Genomic DNA, 20055 nt, shown 5'->3' on the forward strand with positions numbered 1-20055 from the left:
TATACCGGTATCTACATTACAGTATTGGTGGTTTTACTTATGTAAAACAATTTAGTACTTTTTCCACCACTAGCTTTAGTGAATGAATTGAGTGGAAACGAGATGGCCGTGAAAAAGAGTTCCACTCACTGCACTTCTGGTCCTCATCAGAGCCGTCACCACAGTCGTCAGAGCCGTCACACACCCAGTGGCTGGAGATGCAGCGGTGGTTCCCACACTCAAACTGGGTGGATGTGCAAAACTTGTCTGCCAACGACAGCAAGTGGAGCATGCTTAAAACATTTCATTTATTACTCTATTTTCGCATTAACTAACTTAGTTAATTAAAGGTCAAGAATTTTTCCACTCCTTTTTCCCCTCTGCTGAGTAAATAAACATGAGGATGAAAAACGGCTATTATTTAGGACTTTAATGCAACAAGTTTAAATGTGTTTTCCCATAGGTCCGGGGGTTGAACAGAGCTGGGCGAGCGAAGGCCACCGGTCAGGACGTACCACAGTGTGTTTCGTCGGCACCGTTCTCGCAGTCGTTCTCCTTATCGCACGTCCAGCTCATAGGGATGCAGCGACCGCTGGGGCAGGCAAAGAAGTTGACCGGACACTTTAGCTTCCGCTTATCTGTACGAGACGGGTAGAAAAACAACAACACCTACAACGTCAGAACTTTTTACCGGTTCACCGTGGAAACTGGGCAGAGTCGGATAAAACGTGGGATAACTAGGTGTATGTGTGTGTGTGTGTGTGTGTGTGTGTGTGTGTGTGTGTGTGTGTGTGTGTGTGTCCAACCTGGGCAGTTCCTCTCATCTGAGAAGTCTCCACAGTCGTTGTTCCCATCACACACCCAGGAGGGCAGATAGCAGAGCGTGGTTTTCTCACAGCTCTGGAAGGACGCCCCCTTGACTCCCAGACGGAAGAAACGAGCGCAGTCGGTCGCGTCTGTGACAGACAGAGATAACAATGGGTACAACTGCTTAATGGGAATACATTGATTGATTTATTTGTTTGTTTAGATTAAAGTCATTCCGACGTTATCGTTGTAATGTTCACAAGTCCACTCTCCCAGGATCAGATTATTCTTGCGACCGTAAGGTCGCAGTTTAGTATGAAAACCTCCACCGGCTGTCCGTCGGTCACACGTGCGGTCGACCGCACGTCACACGTGCGGTCGACGTGTGATGAGGTCACGATGAGTCATCTATGCCCAAATATAGATTTCTAGGTCAGATGGCCCATAGAGTTTGTGATGTCAAACCTAGCAACCCAATATAAACAAACCTGATGTCAGACCTGAAGTATCCTTTTATACCCATATGGAGATACAGAGATCTCCATATATGGGCATATTAGAAAGCCCATATATGGGCATATACGGATGACATCAGGGATATCCATATATGGGCATAAAAGGGACAAGGGCTTACAGTTAAGAGATCTCCATATATGGGCATATCAGAAAGCCCATATATGTTCATATACTGATGACATCAGGAATATCCATATATGGGCATAAAAGGGACAAGGACTTACAGTTAAGAGATCTCCATATATGGGCATAAAGGGACAAGGCCTGTTACAGTAGATATAGAGATGTCCATATATGGGCATAAATGAACAAGGACTGACAAACACTGAGATCTCCATATAACCTATGGGAATATAAGGGACGAGGACTGTCAGCTTGTAGACCTATTTTCTAAATATTGTTGTACATTAAAAACTTGAAATGGGTCGTTCTGCATAGTACTTGGGATTTGTTGATGTAAATGTTCACATAGAGTGTAATAATTGGTAAAACAAACTTTTGGCCTATTTGTGGAGATAAGCGACCAACGGTCGCTTATCTCCCGATTAGGGAGTCTTACTGGTAGTAAACTGCTCCCTGACGGTCGCAATTACTATTATTGCGACCGTAAGGTCGCAGTTTAGTATGAAAACCTCCACCGGCCGTCCGTCGGTCACACGTGCGGTCGACCGCACGTCACACGTGCGGTCGACGTGTGATGAGGTCACGATGAGTCATCTATGCCCAAATATAGATTTCTAGGTCAGATGGCCCATAGAGTTTGTGATGTCAAACCTAGCAACCCAATATAAACAAACCTGATGTCAGACCTGAAGTATCCTTTTATACCCATATATGGAGATACAGAGATCTCCATATATGGGCATATTAGAAAGCCCATATATGGGCATATACGGATGACATCAGGGATATCCATATATGGGCATAAAAGGGACAAGGGCTTACAGTTAAGAGATCTCCATATATGGGCATATCAGAAAGCCCATATATGTTCATATACTGATGACATCAGGAATATCCATATATGGGCATAAAAGGGACAAGGACTTACAGTTAAGAGATCTCCATATATGGGCATAAAGGGACAAGGACTGTTACAGTAGATATAGAGATGTCCATATATGGGCATAAATGAACAAGGACTGACAAACACTGAGATCTCCATATAACCTATGGGAATATAAGGGACGAGGACTGTCAGCTTGTAGACCTATTTTCTAAATATTGTTGTACATTAAAAACTTGAAATGGGTCGTTCTGCATAGTACTTGGGATTTGTTGATGTAAATGTTCACATAGAGTGTAATAATTGGTAAAACAAACTTTTGGCCTATTTGTGGAGATAAGCGACCAACGGTCGCTTATCTCCCGATTAGGGAGTCTTACTGGTATAGATACTGTGAAGCAGACGCAGGACAACGGGTAGAATGTGTCACAGCAGCCCAGTATGAGCCTGGTTTTGAACCCATGCAGTGTTCAGTATGGTGCTGTATACACATTAGCAAACCGCTTATGAACAAAATGAGACCACAAAATGGGACGCTCGCAAACAATTTAGAAAAGAAACCACTAGGCAAACAATTCACAAAAGTTTCTTATGGTCGCAGCTGCCTCACTTACGGCAGTTCAGTTCATCGCTGGCGTCCTCACAGTCGACCACCTGGTCACAGCGGCTGAAGTTGGAGATACAGCTTCCGTCTTTGCACTGGAACTCCGCCGGTTTGCACAGAGTCACTGTGGGAAGCACAGAATGTTGTTGTTAATTCCACTTTACTGTACACGTGCACTCATCATAGTGGAATGCAAACAGAGGTCATCTTACTGTTGCAGGGCAGCTCATCCGAGTGGTCGCCGCAGTCGTCTGTGCCGTCACACCAGAACTGATGGCCAATGCAGCGGCCGTTGATACAGCGTCTGTAGCCTTTCTTACACAGGCGATTTGCTGTGAAGGAGCAGTGATTAATATATATGGATAGTGAGGTTTAAGGTGTCAAATTCTTTTCTTAACCAAAAGAATTTGGGATTAAGTGGTTATGGTTCTGTAGGCATTGCAGCAGAAATAATAGTAATAATAATATACACATATACAACATCACGGTAGTACACAACGGTCCAATTCACCTCCAGTAGGTGTTTTCTGAATCAGAATGGACGCATAAAGTACAGAGACTCACCACAGTAGGACTGTTTCTCATCAGACTTGTCCTTGCAGTGGGCCATGCCATCACAGGTCAGGCTGTAGTTGATGCAGTCACCGTTGCCACACTCAAAGTCATCCACGCTGCCACACGATATGTTCAGAGCTGGCAGAGGACATAATGTTTGAAGTTAGTCACAGGCATTTGACCTTATCGAGTAGGAATGGAGATCGAATGGAGACGAGAGCCATGTCATTTTAATACGTTTTTTGAATTCAGTTGAAAACAACATCAATGTCAACGCTACTCAACCTTGAGACAACTTGTTGTGATCTGGGCACAATAATAAAATGTACTGTAATTGGAAAATGTAATTGGCCTAGAGTAGAACATAACCTTTATTTCAGTCATGCGGTGACAGAATAGGCTCAAACTAAACACAGAGAGAGAGAGAGAGAGAGACGCACGCGATCTCTGTCTCTCTGTCTCACTCACCGGAGCACGTGTTGTCCTCCAGAAGACGTCTGTCTCCGCGGCAACTGCAGTTGACCCGTCCGTCTGACGTGGGCAGACACAGGTCCTGGCATCCTCCGTTGTTTGTTCGGCAGGGAGAGAACTCGCCTGAAAAGCATCGCCGTCGCCAGGGGAAGAGTTAGATGTCAACTCGCTTACGTAATCGCGGAGACATTTTATTACCTGTATAAAATGTCTTCAGTACCGACCACCAGTTTAATAACACTCACAGCTGTTGGTGTCGTTAGCCACCGCGACGATCCCCATGGGCTGCTGTGGGATGTCTGCGCGCAGCACCTTCATGTCGCTGCCGGTGTACTTGTCTGCCCTGAGCACGGCCCTCCTCACCCAGTCGGTCCAGAAGATGTAGTCTCCATACACGGCCAGGCCGAACGGATGGACAGGCTCGTTCTTCAGCAGCACCTGGAGCACAGCCAGCACGGAAAGCACAACATTTAGTATTTCTAACAAGCACTAGTGGTCCTCAATGTTTTCAGGGCCGCAACCTGAAAAAAAAAATCCTATTTGAACTGGGGACCCCCCACCCACCCTGACAAGCACTTGGAATTTTTAACAGTTCAGGCATTACCTTTAGTTTGACTCGGTTCTACAGATCAATATTGTGAAAATAGCAGATCTGCGAGGCATTGTGAGCTTGTAGATCTGCTATTTTCACAATTTGTGCCTCTTTCTGGCCAATTTGGCCAATGTTTGATGCAACAATTGTCTTTTTCATTCTCTTTTTTTACGTTGAGGTATTACAAAAAAGTCTTAAAGGAGTAGTTCACCCCCAAAATGACTTTTTTTCTATTGATTACTCATGCCATGGATAATTGAGTTAAATAATATCTTTTTGTATTTGTTGCATTCCTAAGACAAAAAATGTATCATAGTAAATTTACTCCCATTGATTCTGAATGGGGACCCAAATAAGGCCCTGGATGGGGTCCCAAATGCATTTGGGTCAGAATCAATGGGGGTAAATGTAGGGTCAAGGGTCAAGTAAATTTACCCCCATTGATTCTCCCCCAAATTCATTTTCGTCCCCATCCAGGGCCTTGTATTTGAGTCCCCATCCAGAGCCGTGCATTTGGGTCTCCATTCAGAATCAATGTGGGTAAATTTACTATAATACATTTTTTTGTCTTAGAAATGCAAAAAATACAAAAAAATATTATTGAACTCAAGTCTCCATGGTGTTACTAATCAATAGAAAAAAAACATCATTTTGGGGGTGAACTACTCCTTTAAGTCCTTAAATTGTCACTTCACTGTCATCTGGGGACCCACAGGTTGAGAACCACTGACTTGCAGTACGTATCATGTCAGTCAACCCAGTAAAAGATATAGTCAACTCTATAAAGGACTGGGTACTGAAGTCCTTAATCCAGGGTTCCCACACATCTTTACCAATTCATTTCCAAAACCTTTCCAGAATATTTAACCCGATTTCCAGGACTATATAACAATAATTCAGCTCAATAACGAGTCGCTTACTCCAATCGCAATGCCTAAAGACAGGTAGTGTATGCCAGTGGTTCTCAACCTTTTCAGGCCGTGACCCCCCAAATAATCATATTTGAACGGCACCCTGACGAGCACTAAGAGTTGAGGAATTTTGTATAACACGGTTTTATTGTTGTGAGCATGTAGATCGGCTATTTTCACAACTTCTGCCTCTAATATTTGACAATTTGGCCAATGTTGAATTTGTCATTTCAGAGGTATTAACAAAATCAATAACCAAAGACAATGCATAGCCATTTTTTCCAGGACCTTCCAGGACCCTTGATCAATTCCCAAACTTTTCCACTACTGGAAAAATATTTTTCTAATTTCAAAATATTTCCAGGAATTTCATGACCGTGGGAACCCTGTTAATCACTTATACCCTACTGAAGAGGTCCAAGGACTCACGTAGCGGCTGCTGCCGTCGTACTCGCAGCGCTCGATCTTGTCCAGTGTGGCGTCGGAGAAGTAGAGCTTCTCGGCGCGGTGGTCAATGGCCAGGCCGTTGGGGGTCTTGATGTCGCTGCCAATGATCACCAGCACATTGGCCCCGTTCAGAGAGGCCCTCATGATGCTGGGGGCCTGCTCGTTCCAGTTGGTCCAGAACATGAGGCTGGGAAGGGGAACAAACACGCGGAGAGAGAGGGAAATAACCACTCTGTGCAGTGGGAAGAACAACCCTGTTCTTGGTCTAATAACAGCTACGGTTGACCTAATCCAACATAAATCTGCCGTTCCAAACATAAGAAAAACACACAGAGCTGTATTGGAAGGTGTCCCAGTTGCTGCATGCACGTGTGTGTGGTGTAAAGTAGTAGGCTACATTTACTCAAGTACAGTACTTGAGTAAATGTAGCCTACATGAGGGCACTTTTACTTTACTGGAGTATTTCCAATTTCCATTACTTTTACTTCCACTCCACTACGTCTCAGAGGCAAATATTATACTTTTACTCCACTATAATTATTTGACAACTTTAGTTACTGGTTACATTAGAGATTTTGATTATAATTACAAACCATACATTAACCACCTCAGCTCTGTATACATTTAGGCCATTACATTTAAAAATAAACTACAAGCTCACTGTGAGCTTGTAGATCTGCCATTTTCAACAGCATTCAGCGTAATGAGTACTTTCTACTTTTGGTACTTTAAGTACATTCTGATACCAATACTTTTGTACGTTTACTCAATTTCAAATACCGTAAGTAAAAAATGTGAGTACTTTTTCCACCACTATGTGTGTGTGTGTGTGTGTGTGTGTGTGTGTGTGTGTGTGTGTGTGTGTGTGTGTGTGTGTGTGTGTGTGTGTGTGTGCGCGCAAACATTAAACTTTGGACGCCAATGACTCACTCCTGACACTCGTCCAGGACAAAGGCTCTGGGGTGGTCGTCGCCAGACATGGTGACCACGTTGTTGCGGTTGTAGGCCACGGTGCGGCTCTGGTCCACCGTGTGGCGGGTGATGGTGGACGTGGTGTAGCTGGTCCAGTACAGCGTGTCCCAGCCGCGGTGGTACGCCAGGCCCTCCACCGACCCCACACCTGCGGGCACAGAGAGAGAGGCGACGAAAGGAGGTTGGCCGTCAGCGCTGTTAACCCATTTAGGCCTAGAATTATTGAATGCTTTATAACCAGTGAAAAATAGCAGATATACAAGCTCACAGCTTGTAGATCTGCTATTTTTGAAAAAGTCGTGGTAATGTGTGCAAATATTTGAATATAATGTATTTTCAAAGCTAACGTTTGTAACTCAAATTTTGCTTCTGGGGGGTCCCTGGAACTAAATATTTTGAGATGGGGGTCCGTGGCCAAATACTGTACATATCATTTTGGGGGTCCTTCACATGAAAAGGTTTGAGAACCCCTGACATAGTAGTCTCTCAAGAACAGACTAACTGAGCTCCATTTAAGTGAAAAGGACCTTTTCTTTGACGATGGCTGGCCAGATTGCTGACATAGAAACATAGGTTTTTCAAAAAGAAGGATTCAAAAGACACTTATATAATCGGGTCAAAATTCAAATTTTCACGATTTTTCAAAAATAGCAGATCTACAAGCTCGCAGCGCGGCACTCGGTATATACTGTATCCAAAACAAAACAGACGACAGGCTGTGTGGTTCTCTGGTACCTGGCACAGGCAGAGCTAGTGCTGGAAGCATTACAGCACTTGGGGAAGAACAAATTAGTTGTAAACCCGCGATAAAAATGAGACATAGGCTCTTAGAAGAGCTAAAGAGGCCCTGTAATGAGGGCCTCTGGGTGAGAATTCAACTCGGATCATTAATTATCGTCAAAGATTAACAAGTTCGTGCACACGGTTACCCTCGGAGAGGCATTTCAAAGAGGCACTGGGAAACACTCTAAAGAGCCATGTGTGCCTCGCATCGGGCTGGTAGCGGGTGAATCACTGTCAAAGGGATTCAAGGTCAAAGAGGAGAGGAGAGACAGGGAAGAAAGAGGAGGCAAGGAGTGGAACTGGTACAGCACTGAGTGATGGATGGACCCGCTGTTCCTGGCTTAAAGAGTCGATATTATCCTGTCATTTCATGGCTGGATGCCTGCGCACACAAATACAGCACCCCGCTGGATGCCGCTTATTCACGGCGACTTCTTCGTTCTGGAAAAGAAAACCGCCGCGGAAGCAGCTTCAGTCACTTTTAGGGAAATGGGCCAGGAGGGTGAAGAAGAAGTCAGCCGTGAGCAGAGAAAGATAAAAGTGGACACCCTCTCTCCTACTCCTCTCCCTTGACCTCCGCCCCATAGTAGTCGTCGTACAACTACTAATCACACAGATGTCCTCCATTGCCCCTTCAGGCTCCATTTCCAGACTCCAGCTCCTATTTTTATGTGCGGTGGCTCCGTGACACGCAGCATTACGGAGAGGTCACTGAACAATAGTCCTCATGTGTTCTTTCAAAGGTTTCCATCCATCTGTTTTTCGTCACACCAGAGACCAACATTTATGACCGCAATTGCTCCGCAATAAAAGCCTGTACACTCTATACAGCTGTTTGCTCGTTGTCTAAAGTCAATAACTGCCTTTTATTGTAGAGGGTGGGGAGGGGGTTAAGGTGGATGAGGAAAGCCTGCAATTAACATTAATGTACCTAAAGGTCATTTCAGTGATGATTGTGAATACGGAATAACAACGAACAGAAAGTCACGGTAGTGTCTCGTCTTTCCGAAACCAGATTTGAAAGCTAAGCTATATGCCCTGTGTCATGATACGATACAGCACAAGCAGCAAGGTTCATTGTTAATGCTAATATTCCCCGGCAGTAAATAATCGTGACGACACAACAAGCTGAAGTTGAGTGTAGAGGTGGTTAAATGACTATGACGATGTTGTTTAAAGTTAGATGGCACATAAAGCGCAGTAGAGTGATACGGTAGGTTCAAGGCAGCATGGAGATCACCAGAAACACCCCCTCCCCTCCCCTCCCCAGATTTCCCTACCTGCTTGCTGTGCAAACAGCGGACGCTGGCTGTCCAGAAAGACTGCCACACAGTATGTCGCCGACGGATGAGAGAGTAACACGCCGTTCACTCACCTGAATGCTACAAACCAGTAACTTCTCGTTTTTTTCTTCCCGTTCACTCCTGCATTGGATTTTTCCGTTCACTTTTTTTTAATGCACCGAACTACTTGCTCAGCATCCCTCTGCCGGCGGACGGATGATCGCATGGGGATTACCAGCCCTCTGAAGAGCTTCTTAATGGACACCGAGCCTCCTACCACTGTGACCACTTAGCATCAAGTAGCATTGACAGCTTAATGTATCGCTGGTGGTGACCGATAGGATGAATTCGTCTTCCGTTGCTTGGTTTCAGAGAAATCAATACGAGCACCCAAACTGTCATCTCTAAGGATTCAATGAAACTGCCCATCTTGGATTATACAGTACTGCATATAATCGGATGTGCCGTTTCAAGGTTAAAGAACGACATTGTAAAGATTTCAAAATAGTTTATAATGGGACATTTGGCGAAAAAAATGCCCTTTTTTTACTTTGGGGACTTTAGGGGACAATATTTTTAGTCTAATTTTAGCCAGGTCATGATGATATGTATTTTTGTTTGTCTGCCACTCAACACAAAAAACAACCAAAAATATGTTGGAATACAGATGCAGGATTGTCTTTTCCAGAATGGGTACACATTATAGACATCAGTCACGGCAGAGCAGGGTGATTTTGGCTGCTTGTCTAGCCGCTGCCAGTTGCCGCGTCAACATGCTTGTGAGTGATACAGTGTGAAACAGAGAGGCAAGAGCTGCATCGACCAGAGACCGACTGTGAATACACTGCTGCCATGTCAATCATTACACGGCCATTAGGCTGCTAAGGAAGGTCCTTTCTTTGTGAACGCATGGAGAATATGGACGCGTTGCAAGTGAACCAAAGTGCCCCCGCCCTTAGAGCAGACGACAGCATGGTGAAGGTGGTGGTGCCCGCCCTGGACGCTCTCATCCTGCTGACCGGCCTTCTGGGCCACTCCCTGGTCGTCGCCATTCTGACCGGCCGGAGGAGGAGAAACGGACAGCCTCCTCACGGCACAGACACGCTGCTGCTGGCTCTCAGCGCCGCCGACATGTTCCTCCTGGCCTGCCTGCCCTTCCACACCTCGGCCATCGCCCTGGGCTACTGGCCCTTCGGCGACTTCCTGTGCAAGGCCATCAGCTTCCTGGGCGTGGCCTGCTCGGCGGCCTCCGTCTTCACCCTGGCGGCGCTGGCCGTGACGCGCTACCTGACGGTGGTGCACCCCACCTGGGCGTACCGCTCGCGGATGCACCGGCGCGTGAAGCTGACCGTGGCGCTGCTGTGGGTGCCCGCCTCGGCCCTGGCGGCGCCCCAGTTCGCCATCCGCACGGTGAGCGCCTCCAGCGCCATATACTGCTTCGCCTTCCTCTCCGACTTCAGCCAGTTCGTCTACAGCGTGGCGCTCTTCCTGTTCGCCTTCGCCCTGCCGCTGGGCGTCATCGTGCTGATGTACGGCAAGATCTACTGCTTCCTGCGGGCCGCGCGGCTGCTGGGCCGCGCGCCGCAGCTGGAGCGCTACCAGAGCCAGGTCACCCAGACCTCGGCTCTCCTGGTGCTGGTCTTCACCCTCCTCTGGCTGCCCTCCTACGCCCTCATGTTCACCTTCATCGGGGGGACCATAGCGGGCACCCCTGGCTACCGCTCCGTCGCCCTCCTGGCGAGGCTGCTGGCCAGCTCGGCGACGGTGGTCAACCCCGTGCTCTACGTGTTCATGTCGCAGAAGTTCCGGAGGGACCTGCGGCGCCTGGGCCGGGAGCGCTGGGCCTGGTGCAAGGACTGTCTGATTGGCTGCCCCAGCGGGGTGGGCAGGGACATTGTGCAGCCTTTTGAACTGGACACAACTTCAGACAGAGGAGGGCAGAACTGACCCTGGAGCTGCCAGAGACCAGAACAATACACTCTGCCTTGGAGTGATAAACTCTGAACCACTGATTCACAAACAGTGGAATCGGAACTATTTGTGGGACACAGACACATTTTTATGGGTCCCTGAATTTTTGGTTTATGGGTCCCTGGATTTTTAGAGAAAAATCCAAGAAATTTCAAAAATTAGTGAAAATAGCATATCTACAAGCTCACAACGCGTCGCTTCGTGCCGCGTTGTGAGCTTGTAGATCTGCTGTTTTCACTAGATTGGGTCCTGGTAAAATGTCTAATTTCTTTTTTGGGTCTTGAACTAAAAGGTTTGGGAACCACCTCTCTAACTCTCTTCCAATATTTTCAGAAGAACTAATCTAAACCCAAATCTCAATGTTACCGTCAATAAACAAACCAACCCCATGTACTTTCCTTGTTCCCCTGTTCGTTCCAATCACAAATCTAATCCTCTTCCTTGTTGTTCTGGGCCAGGGCTTTTAAATGCTATTCTTCTTATCTGGATGGGCTTCAAGAACCTGCTCTTCAATCATTAAGGAGAGTGAGATTTAAAAGACTCTTCAGAATACAAGCAACTTAGAAAATGCTTTAAGGGCCCAGGTGTGCGTGCGTGTGTGTGTGTGTGTGTGCGTGCGTGCATGCATGCGTGCGTGCGTGCGTGTGTGTGTGTGTCCGTGTGTGTGTTGTGTGCGTTTGTGTGTGGCGTGCGTGCATGCGTGCTTCTAGATGAGAGGCTCCAGCTGTGTGCTGGTTACAGTGGTTCATTCAGGGGTCTCTTTGTGCTGTCAACCCTCCGTGCTGATGGCCGTTTACAGTGCACACCACACTTATTAATGGAGACAATAAAAGATGGCAGCAGCAGTACCCGGCACAGCTGAGGTGCAGCTGGACAGAGCGGGAGGGGGAAAAACAGAAGCATACAATTTGGATTAGGGAGTGACTGTTTATCATTCTCTGAGAAGACTGCTTTAGTTAAACTGACGTAACAGGCTCATTTCGTTATCATCCCAGAGGACTCTGTCGGGAAATTGCTTAATACCGCCGGAGTATATGAAACGCGCGTGTTGACGGCTCGAGGATACTCACTGTCCACCACAATCTTGCGGTCCGTCCCGTCGTCGTTGATCTGCTGGATGTTGCCAAAGTGGATGTCGCTGAAGAAGATGCGGTTGGCTCCCTTCCCGCCCCCGCCGTGGTAGTCGAAGCTGAGAGCGATGACGTTCTTCATGTGGTCGGGGTCCTCGAAGGGCTTGATGGGCGCGTTCAGGTTGGTCTCGTCCGACAGGTGGATGCTCTTCAGGATGGTGCGCTCCGAGTACAGCAGGTAGCCGTCGTAGTCGCGGCAGCCGCGGTTGTCCTCGGCGAGCATGCCGTGGGCACAGGCACAGGTGCGCTCGGCGCCGCCGCGGTACAGGCACAGCTGCTCGCAGCCGCCGTTGTTGTCTTTGCAGACGTTGGTGCCTGTCAGGGGGGGGAAAAGTGGGACTGAGTTACTAGGACCCAAGGTGGAGGGGCCTTAATTATTTTATACTTTAGCTATTGAAAAATAGCAGATATATAAGCTCACAGCGAGCTTGTAGAACAGCTATTTTTGATAAGTCGTGAAAATGTGTGAAAATCTGTGAATATATGTATTTCTTAAGCGGACATTTGTAACTCAAATTTCAAAGACTTCTAAGAATTTTCACCATTTAAAAAACATAGCAGATCTACAAGTTGTGAGCTGTGAGCTTGTACATCTGCTATTTTTCAATAGTTAAAGCACAAAATAATGCGTTTCCCAGTCTAAATGGGTTAAACCCCCTCCCCCTATGAAGAACATTCATGGGGGGCCCGCCCACAGTGAATCCTTGTAGGGCCCAGAATTTGGTGTTGACACCCCTGCTGCCTGTGGGGAAGGAATGTCACGCTTTGCTTAGACTGCATGTTGTTAAGAGAACGAGAACAATGTGTCGAACAATGTGTTTCTGTTCATTCCTTAGGGCTGATGGCTAAGCAGGGTGGCGTAGTGGGGGGAAGTTACTTAAATGTGTTATTGCGTGCTTGAGTGTTTTCTGCCGTCTGCTGCTACCTTGCTGTCTGGCTCGGTTGAAGACCTTGATGTCTTTCAGCTGTACACCGATGCCGGTCCTGAGCTGCACCGAATCCGTGGCGTTGTCTTTGTTGCCTCTCTTGATGGAGCCATTGGCATGAGTCCTGGGGAGAAACACCACGTCACGTTGATAGTCAATTTAAGAAATATGAAATATGACATTGACATATGATTCAAATACATTGATGAATTTCAGGTAGGAAATAACAATCAGCCACTTAAACCTGACTGACCGGTCACTCCAGTAGATGTATTCTTCAAAGACGGACACAGCAAACATGTCCATGTTGTTGTTGTTTAGAACCAGCTCCCTGTTCTCTCCCGTCTCCAGATTGATACGCTCAATCTTGTCCGTCCTGGCGTCACACCAGTACAGAAGACCCTCCTGGATGGGAACATAACACAAGACAAACAACACTCTGAGTTTAAAATAATCTCAAATAAATACACTAGACATGGAATAAATCTCTCGACATACAGAACGTCATTTATTTCTTTGTTTTGCAGTAAGTTGTTTTCTCTATAAGCCCCTTGAAGATGTTTTTTTTCCCATCTGCATATTTTTTTTCATTATGCAAAATAAATAAGACCTTTATTTATCCCACTGAAGGAGACAGCCAAAGACAGTACAGCAGTTAAAAACAGATTACACAGGGCAAGGAATCTGTTTAAAGGACAACTTTAGTTTTTTACAACAAGGGTTCATATTTTAGACTGTAATTAAAGAATATAAAAGATGAATGTTAAAATTATTTCATTTACTTCTTTCTATTGTTTTAGAGATTCTTATTTCAGTGGTTGGGGGCATGTGTACAAGTGGCTAAATATGTCATTTTACAAGCCCATTCCCAAGATACAACGCAACCTTTCATGGTTGGATGACTTATGTGGGCTAGAAGTGTTACTGTAAATAGCAATAAAGAAACTGCTGGCTTATTGTATCAAAAAATACATATTTAGCCACTTGTATGCATGCCCCCATGTGTATGCATGCCCCACATTTTAGCACGGTAAACGCGATAAAACAATAGAATGAAGCAAATTAAAACGTTTTAACACTCACTTTTTCTTTTCTCTAATTACAATTGTTGTAAAACATGTTGTAAAAAAAACAAAGTTGTCCTTTAAAACTAAACTAAATAAACAAAAATAATAATAATAATAATAATAATAAAACTAATCATCTCCCAATCTCAGAATCCCTTGACTAATTTGAGTTTTTTAATGATAAATAAAGAAATAGATCAAATGAATGGTTAGCCGATGGGTTTCCCGATGCTGGTAAACAAGGTGTAAGCAGGTGTGACAGTGACAGTGTGGTGGTCCAGACCTCGTAGTCGATGGAGATGCCGTTGGGCCAGCTGATGCTGTTATTGACCATGACCATCCTCCCAGAGCCGTCCAGACGGGAGCGCTCGATGCGGGGGTACTGACCCCACTCTGTCCAGAACAGATACCTGGACACAAGAACACAACCCTGGATTAAAGACTTCTCAACCTTTTAAATGCTGTGACTAGGGATGGGACGATATGAAAATTTCATATCACCATTATTGTGACCAAAGAAATCGCAATTTACGATATTATCGTGATAATCAAAATATCGGCAACATCCATTATGCTGGGGCGGAACATTTGCCAAAAAATAGCAGACGCATTGCGACGCATTGTGGCTTATGGCTATTTTTTGGCAAAGACATTTGGTAGAGAGTGAAAAAAAAACTATCAAGTACGTATATTTTAAGTACCTTTTTCCAAATATAGAGGGTTTAAGTGGTACGGGGGCCTTACCCTTTCACTGGGTGGACAGTGATGGCACGTGGCTTGTCCAGACCCTGGGAAATGACCACATAGCGGAAGGAACCATTCAGCCTGGCCACCTCGATCACATCAAAGCCCTGGTCAGTCCAGTATATATTCCCTAGAAAGATTGAAGGATCATTAATTGAGAGATTCTTTGTCTTGCAACACTTTAGCACTTAGACAGGGTATATAAGATTTAACTAAATAGTTAAATCCAGGTCAAATGTTTACACACTACACAGTAGGGATGTCTGATATTGGCTTTCTTTTTGGAGCTGTGTGAAACACAGGCTCCCTATACGTGGCTGTGTGGGTCTGTGTGTCTGTCTGTCTGTCTGTGTGTGTGTCTGTGTGTATGTAGCCTGAACTTCCTAAACTTCGGCACGCCACTAGTCCCACAGTTTTGCCACCACACACTCGCGCCATATGTCAAATCGACCGGCTTACTCGGGAATCGTGGGCTATTACTTTTCTAAGAGAAAGGTTCTATAGTTTAATTGATATTAATTTATTAGTGAATTAATTTTCCCCATTGACTTATAATGGGAATCGCAAAAACTCACATTCAATTATTTGTCTCTCGCAAACCATAGGGGCTAGAGTTTCAAGACTTGGAGAGGAGGTTCATAATGATTTCAAGGATTAAATAAAAAATAATTGTGTCATTTGGCCGCATGGTGGCGCCATAACACCCCACTTTACGTTTTGGCCTGTAACTCTTGAACCGTAGGTCGGAAAATTAAAAATATTTTTTCCCTGGATTCCTTGGGTCATGACGCATCTCCCCATATAGGCCACGCCCATTTGCGCCATGATATATTTTCCGCCATCTTGAATTTTCTCCAAAACACACTTTTTGCTCCTTTTCCTACATATTTTCTTCAAATGTCACAAAAATCGGTACACATGATCCACACACACACACACACACACACACACACACACACACACACACACACACACACACACACACACACACACACACACACACACACACACACACACACACACACACACACACACACACACACACACACACACACACACACACACACACACACACAGCTCCACTTCACACGGGTGTGATTTTTTTACAGATAAGCGATATTGTCCAACTCTTGAAGGTCTCATGACAATATTTTTTTTAGGTTTCCTGAACTCAATTACAAACCAAAAAATGTAACTTATAACATTCAGTGGATTTTCTGAGGTCTGGGTTTTCTGAATAATTAGGCTCAGAAAAGTGAAACCATTGGCGTCTTTGATGTCACAGTCCCTTAATCCCGCCCCTCTCCTATCTTTCTCCCCCAGTTATTGACAGGCAAAATCCCTCAACAGCGAAACCTGCCTGCAAAACTTTCCCCCCCCCCCTTCCCTTTTTTTCATAGCAACTGAAAAGGCCATAGAACACAAAGGGAGAGAGAAAAAGAAATAAAAAATCACACCCGTGTGAAGTGGAGCTGTGTGTGTGTGTGTGTGTGTGTGTGTGTGTGTGTGTGTGTGTGTGTGTGTGTGTGGATCATGTGTACCGATTTTTGTGACATTTGAAGAAAATATGTAGGAAAAGGAGCAAAAAGTGTGTTTTGGAGAAAATTCAAGATGGCGGAAAATCTATCATGGCGCAAATGGGCGTGGCCTATATGGGGAGATGCGTCATGACCCAAGGAATCCAGGGAAAAAATATTTTTAATTTTCCGACCTACGGTTCAAGAGTTACAGGCCAAAACGTAAAGTGGGGTGTTATAGCGCCACCATGAGGCCAAATGACACAATTATTTTTTATTTAATCCTTGAAATCATTATGAACCTCCTCTCCAAGTCTTGAAACTGTAGCCCCTGTGGTTTGCGAGAGACAAATAATTGAATGTGAGTTTTTGCGATTCCCATTCTAAGTCAATGGGGAAAATTAATTCACTAATAAATTAATATCAATTAAACTATAGAACCTTTCTCTTAGAAAAGTAATAGCCCACGATTCCCGAGTAAGCCGGTCGATTTGACATATGGCGCGAGTGTTTGGTGGCAAAACTGTGGGACTAGTGGCGTGCCGAAGTTTAGGAAGTTCAGGCTACATACACACAGACAGACACACACACACACACACACACACACACACAGACCCACACGGCCACGTATAGGGAGCCTGTGTTTCACACTCCAAAAATAAAAACCATGTCTCACTGGAGTGGATTGTTTGAAGGACCATTATAAAAAGCATGTCATGAGGCCTTTAATTTTGGGTCCTCACCTGCTATCCAGTCGACGGTGATGCCCTCCACTCGCCCGATGCCGTTGGTGACCACGTCCTCCCTCCACGTCTGGTCTCTCTTGGCCCTGCTGATGGTGCTCAGGCCCATGTCCACCCAGTAGATGGTGTCATTGTCTGAAACGGCAACACCGCCCATTAAAGATTCAATCTCTTTGCTTATACTGCTCTGCTAGAGGCAGCAACCTCAGCTGTAAAAACCTCCACTCCCAAGACCAGACAAATCACATTACCGCCGCCCTTCAGGTTTTAACTCACCAGCATGGAAGTCGATGCCGACAGCCAGAGAGGTGCCAGAGACCGGCACCAGGGCGTCAGACTTGTCTGCAGGGTCCAGCGGGATTCCTCTGATGCCCTCGTGGACAGAGTACAGCAGGAAAGAGCCCATTCCTTCACAAAGACACAACATAGCAGTGGGGGGAAGAATTACTCAATGTTTTTTTACCTGAGGAAAAGAATCAATACCACAATGTAGAAATACTCTGTTACAAGTTAAAGTCTGGTATTCGGAATTTACTTTAGTGAAAGTACTGGCTTCAAAATATACTTAAAATACCAAAAGTGAAAGTCACTATGCAGTGTCCCATTTGAAGTTCTCAAAAAGTATACAAATCTTTCAAAAGTAGCAGATCTACAAGCTCACCGCGTGTCGCGATGTGACGCTTTGTGAGCTTATAGATCGGCTATTTTCAAATAGCCAAAATATTATATAGAGCATAAGTGGTTAATGTATGTTTAGTAATACAAATCTAAATCTAAAAAGTAACTAAATGTTTCAAATAATTGTAGTAGTAGTGGAGTAGAAAATGTTGAAAAATGGAAATACCCCACTAAAGTAAAAAATACCTCAAATTAATATAACAGATTGTGTATTCAGCTTTCTCCTTCCATTAACAAATTAAATCCATCCCACCTGAAAAAACCCATCTCAAGACTCCGGCCCTTACTCTCAGATTCCAAAGCTGAGACCTTCACCCAATACTTTGATCACCTCTGGTCTTCACTACAGCAATGGAATCCAGTTCCCAGTTAAAAAGAGTTCTGGACAGGCTCCAGTATGTGCAAAAACTCAGCTGCCAGGCTTCTCATCCACGCCAACCCTGGCAGGATATCACTCTTATATCCATCTGCACTGGCTCCTGGTTAGTATTCTGCATCACATACAAACCCCTCCTCCTCTCCGTACCCTTGATCCCCAGTACAAGGTCCTCTGACACAGGCCTCCTCTACACCCACCAGCATCCATACATTGGGTGACAGAGCCGTCAGCGTGGCAGCCACATTTCCCCAAAGGTGGACACATTAATTTGTGACTGAGTTTTGGGCCGCAAGGGGACCGTGGTCATTTTTCAGCTTTTTACAGATTATGAATTATTATTAAAGTGCTGAATGTAAGCTTTCAAATGATGTGTTGTTTATTGAAATTTGATATATAACATATGGTCATTTGAATCTTGTTTGACCAGTGACCACTTATTGTCAAAGATATCTGTCCTGAAAAGGCTACTGTATGTACAGTATTCACCAAGGCCTTTGACCTTTTAGTTTAGTTTAGTTTAGTTTTATTTGTTTTGGTGTAAAGCATCCTTGAGTTTCTTGAAAGACACTATATAAAGTTACGTTATTATTATAATTATTTCATGTAATCTATAGTAGGCTACTGTATGTACGTATATATGTGTGGTGGTGCGTGTAGATCACTGATCATTGCATACCTTCACAGGACTGCTGTCCAGTCTTAAGGCTGTATCCAGCAGTACACATGCAGGCTCTGGTGGTCGGCGACGTGGGCAGACACAGCTGGGAACAGTCTCCGTTGTTGTTACTGCACAGGTTAATACTCGCTATGGAAACAAATGAAAGAACATACTTAAATAATGTTTGCAAATTAACCTGTTTTCGGCCTTAGTAGCTTTGTAGTAGTGTTGAAGCAGCACCACATGGAAGGGGCTTATACCATGAAGGAATTAGTTAGACGCATTATTACTCTTTTTCTCTCTTTTTTTCCCTTGCTCTGTAGAATAACTGCTATTACTTATGCTGATACAATGACTGTACACAAGATTTAACAATAAAGACCACCATGAAACTTGAAACTCAGATATGTAACCGGTCGCAGAAAAGGTATAGTCAATTTGATTCAACTGATTTTACAATGAATACATATTTTCTTCTTACGCACTCATTGTGTCGTGTCGTCTTATGTAACAAAATGTACCTATCAAGTAAGGCTTGGCAATATTAGCAAAACCTTCAATATTCGATAACGTTGTTGAATACCTCGATATCGATATTACTCACAATATTAGTAAAAAACAACTGCAATTCTGCTTTAGGTCCACTGCCTGCCTAACCCAGATAATGAATAGCATAAACTGGCCTGAAATAAGCCATAATAACCAAAAACCTCTACATCAAGTTGTCTTACCTTTCTGCACCTCCTCATCATAGATCCTCATGTGCATCATAGGAGAGGTGTTGTTGCGCAGCACCTTCCAGTTCCCCCCATCCTTCTTATCACAGGTTCCTATCTGGTCAGTGCCCTGGTCTGCCCACCACAGCTTGTCTCCTATAGTAGACAGATACACATGGGTTACATCTGTTTACTGATACATTACATGGAGGCCAATGAGACACATTTGTGTTTTAGGAGTAGGACTATGTATAAAGTAGGGCATTCACCAATATTCGAATATCAAAGTCACTATTCGATGTTGTTCAGCGAAGTCAAATATTTGTTTTTTTGTTTTGTTTTTGTCAATGTCCCTGGTGGATGAATTTGTTAATGCTTTATACCAGGGGTTCTCAAACCTTTTTAGGCCGTGACCCCCAAAATAAACATATTTGAACTGGGGACCCCCACCCTGACAAGCACTTGGAATTGTAGGTATTACATTTAATGTGACTCTGTTCCGCAGATAAATATTGTGAAAATAGCAGATCTACATGCTCCAACGCCTCGGGTTGTGAGGCGTTGTGAGCATGTAGATCGGCTATTTTCACAATGTTTGC

The 20055-nt window shown here is 44.8% G+C and overlaps 2 protein-coding genes across 3 annotated transcripts in view; one reads left to right on the plus strand and one right to left on the minus strand.

Moving 5' to 3' along the window:
* Positions 1-20055, minus strand: part of lrp1ab (low density lipoprotein receptor-related protein 1Ab) — a 194103-nt gene that overhangs the window by 51139 nt on the left and 122909 nt on the right. The window contains exons 33-51 of one of the 2 annotated variants that reach the window (XM_080734198.1): positions 19472-19612; positions 18759-18887; positions 17302-17433; positions 17026-17160; positions 14766-14895; positions 14305-14431; positions 13208-13359; positions 12954-13078; positions 11969-12343; positions 6820-7009; positions 5871-6075; positions 4184-4376; positions 3936-4061; positions 3477-3605; positions 3125-3244; positions 2923-3036; positions 786-935; positions 495-617; positions 130-246 (exon numbers count right to left, since the gene is read on the minus strand). In XM_080734198.1, coding sequence (XP_080590324.1) covers positions 130-246; positions 495-617; positions 786-935; positions 2923-3036; positions 3125-3244; positions 3477-3605; positions 3936-4061; positions 4184-4376; positions 5871-6075; positions 6820-7009; positions 11969-12343; positions 12954-13078; positions 13208-13359; positions 14305-14431; positions 14766-14895; positions 17026-17160; positions 17302-17433; positions 18759-18887; positions 19472-19612 — 2913 coding nt within the window. Of the gene's footprint in view, positions 1-129; positions 247-494; positions 618-785; positions 936-2922; positions 3037-3124; positions 3245-3476; positions 3606-3935; positions 4062-4183; positions 4377-5870; positions 6076-6819; positions 7010-11968; positions 12344-12953; positions 13079-13198; positions 13360-14304; positions 14432-14765; positions 14896-17025; positions 17161-17301; positions 17434-18758; positions 18888-19471; positions 19613-20055 lie in introns of both variants that reach the window. The other variant, XM_080734197.1, reaches the window with a different exon arrangement.
* Positions 9837-10874, plus strand: LOC308291757 (galanin receptor type 3; the record flags this gene model as incomplete). The annotated part of the gene is made up of 1 exon (XM_080733885.1): positions 9837-10874. One exon carries the CDS (start codon positions 9837-9839, stop codon positions 10872-10874), a length of 1038 nt encoding a protein of 345 aa, XP_080590011.1.

This window comes from Nannobrachium achirus (genome assembly GCF_963921795.1).
Source record: "Nannobrachium achirus genome assembly, chromosome: 9".
NCBI lineage: Eukaryota > Metazoa > Chordata > Actinopteri > Myctophiformes > Myctophidae > Nannobrachium > Nannobrachium achirus.